At 62.3% G+C, this 11,428-nt stretch overlaps 1 protein-coding gene across 1 annotated transcript; it reads left to right on the top strand.

Annotated features, from left to right (window-relative positions):
* The first annotated feature begins 452 nt into the window (after positions 1-452).
* On the top strand, positions 453-9,922 carry GLI4 (GLI family zinc finger 4). Its single transcript, XM_069465911.1, has 4 exons — positions 453-473; positions 2,052-2,213; positions 7,543-7,641; positions 8,896-9,922. The coding sequence occupies exons 2-4, from the start codon at positions 2,090-2,092 to the stop codon at positions 9,810-9,812; spliced, it is 1,140 nt and encodes a 379-aa protein (XP_069322012.1). The 5' UTR covers positions 453-473; positions 2,052-2,089; the 3' UTR covers positions 9,813-9,922.
* Positions 9,923-11,428: the final 1,506 nt, after the last annotated feature.

Here is an 11,428-nt window from a genome sequence, read left to right as displayed (position 1 = left end):
GGCATCTCCCCGCCACCTGCACCCGCACCCGCACCGGGAACCGCGTCCCCAGGACTTAACGGGCGGGGGGCGGGGTTGGAGAGGAGATGTCCGCAGCCCCTGGCCCGGCGCGCAGCACTGGAGGACGGCGGACGCTCCGTGAGGTCGGTGAACGCGCCGGCCTGTAGCCCCGCAGCTCCCGCGCCCCAGCCACGGCGGGCTGAGCCGCGGCGGACCCCCAGACGGTTAGCTCGGCCGTCTATTGCGGATCCCCGGCCGCTGGGGACACTGAAGGCACGCACCCGCTGGGCCCACCGCGGGGCGGGGCGGGGCAGAGCAAGGCCCTGGCGGGGCTGCTGGCCCCGCCCCCGCGTGGCCACTGAAGCGCGCGGTCCTCCCGGTGCCCAGAGCGTCCCGGAAGTGCTCGCAGGCGGGCACGGGGCGGGGCCGGGCGCGCTTCCGGCTGGCGCGCGGCGGCCTCCTCCCGCTAGAAGGTGAGTGGGCGCGGGCGGCGGTGACGGTTCCAGGCGCCTGGGACTCGCCTGGCCCGCGCTAGTGCGCCGTCTCCCACGGCGCGATCCCGCCGTGCCAGGACGCGCCGCCCTTCCCTGCAGCCGCTCCTCGCCGTGACCTTGGCCTCGGGCCGGGCCTGGGGCGAGGATGGGCTCCGCAGGGCAGCAGCGCGCCACCCTGCCCCGCAGCCTTGGGCGCACCGGTTCCCGGGGATCGCGGTGTCCGTTTGCGGAGCGCTTTCCTCACGCACCGGGTGATGGGAGCTGTGATCATTCCCACTTTGCAAGTGGGAAACTCAGGCTCGAAGTCCCTTGTCCGAGGTCCCGCGGCTGGTGTGTGAAGCCGCCGGACCTGAGCCCGGCCAGGCTGCTGTGCTCCGTGGCTAAGCTCCCCGAGATCGGGCCCTTTCCCACGGGGCTGGGAAAAGAGGTGGCACAGGTTGCTACAGAGCTGGTGGCAGCCCCTTCAGCCTGTCACAGCAGCGTCGGTGTGGAACACAGTGTTTGTGTCCACATCCTTGTGGGTGAAGGGGCTTCCACCCTGTGATGGCCACCTCTGCTCAGTCCTGAGGCCAAGACAGGGATCTTTTTACAGATGAATCCCCAATAAGTTAGCTAAGTAACTTGATATGTGACTCAGGGGGGTGAGGACCTGCGCCCAGCGTCACGCTGCAGCCCCACCCTGGGTCCTCTTACCTGGCTGCCCACCCCCTTCCCATCATTAGGTGATGGGGCTGGCCCAGAAAGCTGGGCACCTTGCGGTGGCTCTACTGGCCACCTTTCCCCCTTGCTTGAAGCAAGTACTGTCCGTGACTCTTGCTGAAGGTGTGTTAACATTTGTCCTTCCCTCCCCATGTCCTTTTTCACTGCCTGCCTGAAATAAGGAGTTCCTACTTTATCACAGTATGAAAGAGAAAAATCATTTCTCATACTGGACTCAAGCTATTCTTGCAAACCAAATTAAGGAAAAGTATCTTTGACCCCCGAATAAGTCTCAGAACACTGGCAGTGCTGGACTTGGGGGATGACAACCTGCAGCCTCTGAGGACACCATAGGGTTTGAGAAAGAGGGTTCTGCTGTCTGGCAATGTCTCCCCTTTGCTGTTCAGGAAATGCTTTGCTAAAATTTCATCTAAAACATTCATGCCCCAGCAGGCAGGGTTCATTTTTTTGCCCTCCCACAGGGCCAGTGGCCCCCAGCTGAGGTTTTTCTGGAAGAATCAGCATCCCTTTCTCTGTGGGTGATGCCGTAGCTTGTAAGGACACTCCAGATCCTTTGCTGGGATGAGAGCTTTGGTTCAGGCCCTGCAGGTCTGTGGGTTCATCCAGGTGGTGCCCACATAATAAGCGTTTCTTACTGAATAAACATGCCAAGTCCCTACATGGCCTAGTACTCCAGGCCCCACACCTGTCCCCATGGATTCACCTTTCATCCTTGCTCCCCACTGAATGAATGAGCCTCTGTCTCACCTGGAGAGTTATCCTGTTCTCCCCCATCCACCCCCCACCCCAGCATTCCCCTCCATACCCCTCATCTGCCATGGTTTTCATTTTCCCCAGGTCCCAGGTGTGCATACCTTCAGCAGGTCCCAGGGAAGATGGCGGCCCTAGGGGACATTCAGGAATCCCTTCCTGTCCCGTCCCCTCTCAGTCTCTCCTCACCGGGGACACCTGGAGCCCAGCACCACGAGGCACGGCTTCACCTCCACGGGCATCAGCATGGTACTCACCCCAGCCTGCCACGTTCCCTCTGCCCACATTCTCTGCCCCATCTCCAGCACCGTGGAGCCCTCCACCCTGACCTGCCACCCTGGCCAACTGAGCGGCACCACCCGACACTTGTGCAGCTCAACGGGATGCCGAGGCTGCCACATGCTTAGGCCAGGCAAAGCCGGGGCTTGGGGCAGAGCCCTGAGGGGGTGACGCTGGGCTAGGAAGGCTGGGCCCGGGTCCAAGCCCAAGCCCTCTAGGGGACATCCCCTGGGACTGTTTCTTTCCTGGGCTTGGGGTATGGAAGGAAAAGTGCTCTCAAAATCTGGGCCCAGTGTGACCGGGAGCAAGTCATCTCCTTGAGTCTTTGTTCTCATGCCAGGAAGATAGTGTCCAGAGGTCTTGCCAGCCTAGTCTGGGTATGGTCCCTGAGGGACCTGCAGGGACAGAGCTGCTAGCCTTGCTCTACCCCCAGTGGTGTGGCCTCACTGCTGACCTGGCGGGGTCTGGGCATCAAGGCTTGGGGGGAGTCCCAGTCCCATGGTGTCCCTGGGCCCTGCTCCCTCTCAGAGGTCAGGGGGTCCTGAGGTTCTGTCTCTGCTGCATATCCCAAGGACACCCGGCCTCACCACCCTCAAGGTTAGGACGCTGGTGTGGGCCAGGTCCCATGTAGGACAAGCCTGGTGAGGCAGTGCCCAGCCTCCATCTCACCCTTTGCTCAGGGTCCTCGCTCTTGGTGGGTCTTAGCATCACAGTGGATGATGTAGTGACTGCTGAGGATTGTCGAGAGTGGCTGCGCTGGGCATCAGGCTCTGTGTGGATTATCTCCAGGTGAGGTAGGCCCTCCTGTCCTATTACTGATGGGGACGTAGAAACCCAGAGAAGAGGCCATGAGGCCAGCAGAATCCATTCCACATTTTTTTTTTTGAGACAGAGTCTCTTGCTCTGTTGCCCGGGCTAGAGTGAGTGCCGTGGCATCAGCCTAGCTCACAGCAACCTCAAACTCCCGGGTTCAAGCAATCCTTCTGCCTCAGCCTCCTGAGTAGCTGGGACTACAGGCATGTGCCACCATGCCCGGCTAATTTTTTCTATGTATATTTTTAGTTGTCCAAATAATTTCTTTCTATTTTTTTTAGTAGAGATGGGGTCTCGCTCTTGCTGAGGCTGGCCTCGAACTCCTCAGCTCAAACGATCCTCCTGCCTCAGCCTCCCAGAGTGCTAGGATTACAGGCGTGAGCCACCATGCCCGGCCATTCCACATTGGTCTGTCTTGAACCCACGCCCTTAACTCCCTCTCAGGCCCTGAAGTGTGGGTCCTTATGAGGGGCCAGTATTTGGGGAAGGTGGACAGGCCAGCAGATCAACTGGGGGCAGCAGGGGACACAGGCTGACGAGGCTGCCAGAGTGGGTTCTGCAGGCCAGTGCCCAGGAATGAGGGTGGGCCTGGGGGTGCAGGATTGGGCTTCCCCGGGCCCTGTCTCCACCAGCCATGGGCGGCCGGAGCACGGAAGGCCAGGCTTGGGCCTCTGCCCCAGAGGCCTGGAAGCCAGCCTATGCATGCCTCTTGGACACTGGAACCACGTCCAAGTGCCCTAAAACCCCGGGAGCTTTGCCCATGGAGGGAGTGTGGGCTACACCAGCAGCTTCAGGCCTCTCCATGCTGTGCCAGAGTCAGAATGCAGGGACACAGACCAGGGTGGCCATAAAAAGAACAGATGTGAGGACAGGAGGTGCTGGTCCTGCAGCAGGGCAGGGCCCATAGGGTAGGCCCTCCCGGGCACCACGAAGGGGCAGAAGCAGGGACCTCAGCATTTCTGGAACCTGCCCAGGGCTTTCATGCCAGGCAGGGTCCAAGCCAGTACTTCTTGGAGCCCCAATTCCCAGACCACAGTCCGACATAGTCCAGAAAGAGATTCCAGGGACCCACCTTGGAACACCTGGGTCTCTCTCACCCACCTTAGGGGCCCAGTGATCTCCCAGGCCCACCCCACATGCCTGGTCATTTCAGGAGCCTCCCTGTCTGGGCACAGTGCTGTGCACCTGGCTACGAGGCGTTGGGGAGCAGAGGATGTTCTTGGGAGGAGCCATTGGTCAGTGGGGAGCAGAGGGGAGGGCCCAGCACAGGCAGAGGGGTCTGCAGCGTCCCTGTGGGCATGCAGCTGGGGTCATGCAGCAGAGCGCAGGAGGCCTGGCAGGTGGGGTGCAGGTGGGGCAGGACACAGTCCTTCTCCCAGGACCTCTCTGAGGGGCCTGGCACAGCACCTCAGGGACTGCATTGTGTCCACCAGAGCCAGCACTGCCAGAGCAAGTTCTGGAAGGTTTGGTCAGGAGGCCTGCAGGTGGAGGGCAGTCTGTGGGCTAGAGGAGGTGATGGAGGAGGGCTGGGACCCTGAGGACCTGCAGCCCTGGGTGTGCTTACAAGTCCTAGGCTGGTGGGGAGCGGGCCTGCGCTCAGGGCAGGGCTACCTCATGGCAGGGCCTACCCCATCTTTCCAGATGGGGTGCCTGAGACGTGGACTCTACGTGCCCACTGGCTCCCCCCAGCGTGCTCCCCCCTCTTCCTCACCCTGGGCCATGGCCAGGCACACAGCACTTTTTGTGCCATTTTACATACAAGAGAAGCCCCTTCTAGCCAGGGAAGTGCCACCTCCTTCCAGTCCCCTGGAAAACTGAGCATGCACAGCCTCCTTGCCCTCCACCTGGACAGCCCCCAGCAGGTGGGCAGCCTGGTGTTTCCCAAGTGGTTTCTCCCAGCATGGTGGGGAGCACAGCACTGGGTTCGGTGGGAGGAAACTCAGGAAACTCGCCAGGTGAGTCAGTGAGCCGAGGGTGGGGCAGGGGCAGACTGTGTACCTAACGGGGACTGCACCGGGCGGCGGCGATGGCGGTTGATTGAGCTCCACAGAAACATTCAGGTGTGGGGCAGGTGCTGGCAGCCAGGGCTTAGGCAGCAGAGTGACAGTGACCCACACTGTGACCTGCCTGCACCCGACCCCCGTCTCCCGGAGAAGGGCCTAGGAAGTGCTGTGTCCAGCTTAAAGGGGTAGGGACCCAGGAGGCTGTTCTGAGTCAGCTCGTGCCTGCTCCAGTCCCTCCAGCAGCAAGGTGGAGGCTGTTCACAGCTGTCCCGTGTCCTTTAATCCCATCCCTTCAAAGCGCTTCCAAGGGTGTCTCCAAGGACCCCTACAGGTGGCAGCAGCTTTGGCTTGTTTTGTGCCCTGGGTTGTGTTGGTGATATCGCTGTGCCTCTTACAGTGACATCCTGCCTGTCCATGTCAGGGCCCCAGGAACAAAGCCGGGGGCTGGAGTCTGGGCCGCTTTCTTTCTTAGAGTCCTGCTAAGTCCCCTCTGGCAGCATGTAGCCCAGGCAAGGGTGTCTGCGGGCAGATAGGTGGCTTTGGGAGGCCCACTCTCACCCACCCCTCTGCAGGAGTACGTCGGGGGAAGCCTGCCCTGCTTTCGGCCATCCATAGAACAAGCTAGCTCCCTTGGCTGCCAGGCGATGGTGACATGGTGGCCACGAGTGGGCTGTGAGGGTTGTAGCCCAGAGAGGCTAGTGCTCCTGGCCTGTCCCCACATTGGGGAGGGCACCTGGAAGGCCCAAAGATGGCTTTGGGTTTAGGATCCCTCTACCTTGCTTCAGGGCAGCCATGCAGTTCCTAGGGACCCCTGTGCTCTCAGGAAAGGGGTGTCCCACAGCTGAACTCGCCCCCAAACTTCCCAGCCCTTCATGGCTCTGTGGAGGGGGGCCACCCGCAACAGGCTGGGGCCCCTCCCCTACCACACAGCCACCAGCTCCCCTGGCTCCGCAGAGGGACTCCAAAGAGGCCAGATGTGAAGGGCGGGTGGGTGTGTTGGGTGTGCATGTGGCCAACGGGCACAGGACGCCAACAACAAAGGCCCCGCCCCACACAAGACAGCCCACACCCCACCCTCGGAGGCTGTCTCCCTCACTCACAAAACCCGCAGCTCGGGCAGCGCCTGCTTGAGGTTGGAGAGTTCCCTGAAAGGCTCACAGCCGGGCGCTGTCATAGCATGGTGGGGGTCGAGATCTTGTGTCCCCCTCTCCATTGGTTCCATGTGACACTGAGGGCACCCAGCCTCGGCCAAAGGAAGCACCTGCCCTCAGGCTCACAGCCCCGAGACCCAAGCTGCCCTCCGTGCTGTGGTCAGAGGGCAGAGGAGGCACTGTGAGTCCGGGAGCACTGAGGACACTGGTCACACTGGTCACACACACCCCAACAGAGAGGGGTGAGCTGACCACTGGCCTCAGGCAGCAGAGCCTGGGTCAGGGCCCCTCCCTGGGAACACTGAGGGCCCTGCTTGAGAGCAGTGCGTCCCTGCGTCCTCCCTGCTGTGGTCATGCTCCACTAACACTAACATGATGTGCTGGGAGACTCCCTGTACCATCTTGGCCATGGGCACCTGTACCTGGAGTGTCCTGGGGGTGATGAGCTGACCAGGGGGCCCAGCCCATCCCCCTTCTCTGCCTTGAAGGTGGAGAGCAGGTGCCCTCCGCAGCTGGAGCGGCCAGCATCAGCCCCGAGGTAGACCTTGGTGTGGACTTGGCAGCAGGAAGGAGCCTGGGGCTTTGGGGCATGTTGGAAATGGCTGCTTCCACCTGTTCTGGGTGCTGGTCAGGGGCTCTCCCCTTTGTGGGCAGGGTCCTGGGACTGGGCCAGGCAGTGGGGAGCCCAGGAGGGAGGGCGACTTTGTGAGGCACCAGCACTCCAGCGTGAGAGGCTGCAGGGTGACGGGCTGGGGCAGGGGCAGGCTGTGCACCTAGCGGGGACTGGTCCAGCCCAGGCACGGGCCAGCAGAGATGGCAGTTGATTGAGCTCTGCAGAAACGTCCCGGTGTGGGGGCAGGTGTAGGGACCTGGGGCTTAGGCTGCAGAGTGACAGTGACCCACACTGTGACCTGCCTACATGTGATCCTAAGGGGCCTCATGGCCAGGGCCTGTCCAGAGCAGTGTGAGCCATCACAGCGTGGAAAGGTGGAGCCAGAATAAGCCAAGATGACAGAGCCACCCTGGGTGAGGAGGAGGGCCGCTGGTTTTGTCTCTGCTTACTGGATTAAAGGGGGTGAGCTCCCAAAGCGCACTTCAGGAAGGCTTCCTGGAGGTGGAGGGTCTCGACCAGACTGGGAATGAAGTTAAAGGGCATTCCTGGCAAGAGAAGCCATAAACAGTGGCACCATTGCAGGCTGGCCTGCTGTTCAGGGCAACACAGAGGGCAAGGAGGTGTGTTGGGGGGCATGGCTGCCAGCCCACGTGGTTCTAGAGAGGCGAGGGAGGCAGCACTGCAGGGTGGGAGGTGAGCCATGACCTCCCGCCCCACAGGCTCCCCCAGCTCCAGCCCTGAGGTGCTCTCCCAGCCATCGGACCTGGATCTCCAAGACATAGAGGAAGTTGAGATCGGCAGAGACACCTTCTGGCCTGGTGAGTGAGCAGAACCATCCCCCCACAGTCTCAGGCTGCTCCCAGGGGCTACTGGGGGCTGGAGCTCCTTGCAGTGCTAGGCTCTGTCAACACCCACCGCCATAGGCACCCTTGCCTGGGGTCCCTTCCAGTCCCTGGCTCCAGCCCCCTCCCCTATTCTAGTCCCAGCCTCGTTAAACTTCCCAAGGCTGTGACTGCAGCCCTGGCCCCCTGTGGACTCCTGCAGGCCCACTCTGGACACAAGAAAGCAGACTCCTCTCCTTCCCCTCCCCCTGCCTCGGGCTGGGGTCTCTGACTCAGGGCACCACTGTCCCCCCCAAACCAACTGGGGAGTCATCCTGGCCCCCCTCTTCCCCCGTGTGTGCCCTGGGAATGCCATCTGTCCCCTATGTGGAGCTCTAGGCTGAGCTGTGTTAATCCCGACCCCCACTACCACCCCCGTGGGAAGTCCTCGGGACACCTCCTCAGGTCTCCGGCCCAGCACACTGTCAGCATTTGGTGGCATTAGTGATACCAGCTGGATTTCATGGCTCTGAGCTCTCCGCCCACACCTGGGTGGTCCTGGGGGACAGGCGTCTGGGGTCAGGTCCCTGGGAAGTGTACCCTGCAGCAGAGATTTGTGCAAGGAGGTCCCAGGGTGGGCCGGGGGGGGGGTGGTGAGCAGCAGTGCAGTTGCCACCCAGGCCTGAGCCAGCCCCATGAAAAGGTCTGGAGCAGGCATGGGCCCATCAGGACTCCACCCTCGGGCAAGGGCAGAACTCAGGGTTTAGCAGCTGGCCTTGCTCCAGGGACAGGACTGCTCCTGGTGGGTTCTGGGCTGCCCCACAGAGTCCTTTGGAACAGGGTGGCTTCACTTCTCTCTCAGGCCTGGCGTGTCACTTGTCCTCTGTGGCCTGGGGCCAGAGCCCTCCAACTTCCAGACCCTCACTGGCACTCAGTGTCCACCTTGGCACCTCTTTCCCAGGTCATGGGTCTCATTAGCCACTGCAGGCTCCATATCCGGGCTGGGGCCACCAAGATGACTGGGTGGTCATGACAGCTCTCGGTCATCCTGCAGCCTCCCTATACCCATCCTTAGGACAGCCCTTGGCCACAACCAGAGCTCCTGCCTGGATTCTCGTGGATCCAGTGTCCGGCTCCTCCTCCCTCTCTGAGCCTCCCTGGTCCCCGTCCCCTTGAGTGCCACAGCAGGGGCTTGGCAGGTGGGCGGAGGCATGGGCTGGCACTATCTGCCTCTGCTCTCTCTCATTTCAGATTCCGAATCCCAGCGGGAGCAGGCTGCCTCTCCCCGCCTGCACGCCCCTGCAGACGGGGTGGGCCAGGATGGGGGGACGCTGCGGGGCCTCCTGAGGAGCCTTCCCCGCGCAGCCAAGTGTCCAAGCCTTGGGCAGGAGTCCAGCTTGGAGCGGCAGCCGCCAGGGGCCATCCCCTGTGCCCAGAAGAGGGGCGCCTGGCGCTTGACGCTGGGGCCACAGGGTGCCCCTGGTGTCGAGGGCGGGCCCGAGCGGGCTGCCGAGCTCGGGGGCGGCTTCGGCCTGGGCGCCGGCCTTGGGACGCGGCAGGGCAGCCCGCGGGGGGCCAAGCCGCACCGGTGCGAGGCCTGCGGCAAGAGCTTCAAGTACAACTCGCTGCTGCTGAAGCACCAGCGCATCCACACGGGCGAGAAGCCCTACGCCTGCCACGAGTGCGGCAAGCGCTTCCGCGGCTGGTCGGGCTTCATCCAGCACCACCGCATCCACACGGGCGAGAAGCCGTACGAGTGCGGCCAGTGCGGCCGCGCCTTCAGCCACAGCTCGCACTTCACGCAGCACCTGCGCATCCACAACGGCGAGAAGCCCTACAAGTGCGGCGAGTGCGGCCAGGCCTTCAGCCAGAGCTCCAACCTGGTGCGCCACCAGCGGCTGCACACGGGCGAGAAGCCCTACGCCTGCAGCCAGTGCGGCAAGGCCTTCATCTGGAGCTCCGTGCTCATCGAGCACCAGCGCATCCACACGGGCGAGAAGCCCTACGAGTGCGCCGACTGCGGCAAGGCCTTCCGGGGCCGCTCGCACTTCTTCCGGCACCTGCGGACCCACACGGGCGAGAAGCCCTTCGCCTGCGGTATCTGCGGCAAGGCTTTCGGCCAGAGCTCCCAGCTCATCCAGCACCAGAGGGTGCACTACCGCGAGTAGCCAGGGCGGGGACTGGCCGGCCGGGGCCCAGCGGGCCCGGGAAGGTTCCAGGGCCAGGCTCCTGCCTCCCCTCCTGGCGGGCACTGCCAAGCGCTGCACGCCAGAGTGTCCCCAATAAATTCTTTTTGACGATGGACCTGCTAGCCGGCTCCTGCCTGGGGGAGGTCTCCAGCCGCTTCCTGTCCCTGAGGGCCTGCTGCTGGTCAAAGTGACAGGGCTGCTCCACGGAGACCTGCCACATGGCACCCCACTGTCCCCTGAGAGGCCTGAGGCCTGGACTTACCCAGAGTCAGGCCTGCCTAATGCTGACACCCCAAGACAGAAACCCAGAGCAGGGGGGACAAAGACAGTGCTGGCTTGACCAGAGGTGGGTGCACAACGCAGGCCTGGCCAGGCTGCCTGTCCTCCACCCTGGGCTTGGGATCTCTTTGGCAGTTCAGTTCCTTTAAATATTTTGAAGCTTCCTGATGCTAGTCTATTCTAAATGTGGCACGTTCTCCACCCACAGCTCTCAGGTCTGTGCCCTTTCACCCCTTGCCTTTGCACGCAGCGGTGGCCCCAGGCCCGCAGGCTTCCATAGGAGGAGGTGCTTCCTGCCCACCTTTCCCTGCCAGGCCTTCAAAACCACTTCCTGTTCTGGGAAACTGGGGCAAGGTGGTACACAGGTCTTGAAAGGTGCAGGCTGCTACAGCTGGGTCAGGGCCATGGCCGTCTGCAGATCTGCTGTGGCTCCTCTCCTTGGCAGGACAGTCTCGGTCCAGCTCTGGGACTTCCAGCCCCTTGCGGTAAGGAACGAGCTCGGCTGGTGGTGCTGGCCCTGAGCGTTAACAAGGAGTGAATATAAGAGCACTTTCTCCCTGCCCCACCTGCACGTTCTGGAATAGGTGGGGGGGCCCCCCCGCCTTGACTAGTCACCCTGCCCCTCTGGAGACTGCACCTCTCCAGGTCTCACTCCCTCTCCCCCCCAGTCCCTCCTCTCCTGTGTGACTCAGATGTATCTGTACTATAGCAGGTCGTTTATCCTGTTGGAGACAAAAGCTAGTGGGCTGGCTTTGTGGCAGTGTCTGTGGGTGCCTGCACTGTCCACATCTGATGTTATTGGCCCCCAGCAAGCCCATTTTCCAGAGGACATGGAGGGTCCAAGGTGTCCCGTGCCTTGCTCAAGGTCACAAGGGCAGTGACAGCACACCACACTAACCCCAGGGCTACCTGACCAGCCATCCACCTTGGCCACCCAGGCCCCTGCTGAAACAGCAAGCCGTGATTCCTCATCGTGAGCTCCACAGACACGGCTGGACACAGCTGTGGGGGCGGGGCCCACCTCGAGTCCTCTTCCCTGCTGCTCGGTGGGCCTTGGCTTGGGGTTTGGACTCTTTGGCCCCTCTGTGGCCCACACCAGACCCTGGAGCTGTAGGCATGCTCTGGGAAGACTTCCCGGAGGGGGCGTGGTGCAGGCCATGGGCCAGGGCAGCTCCTCTGTACCGCCTCATAAACCCTCAGCAAGCTCATCCTCCTCCCTTGTTGGGCAGGGCCCACCAAGATGAGCTGAAATGGTACTTGCATCTCCCTTGGTGTCCCTTGGCTCCCTCTCCAAGCTTGCAGGCACTGGACTGATT

The sequence above is a fragment of the Eulemur rufifrons genome, chromosome 3 (assembly GCF_041146395.1).
Source record: "Eulemur rufifrons isolate Redbay chromosome 3, OSU_ERuf_1, whole genome shotgun sequence".
NCBI lineage: Eukaryota > Metazoa > Chordata > Mammalia > Primates > Lemuridae > Eulemur > Eulemur rufifrons.
This window is presented reverse-complemented; position numbering and strand designations above follow the sequence as displayed.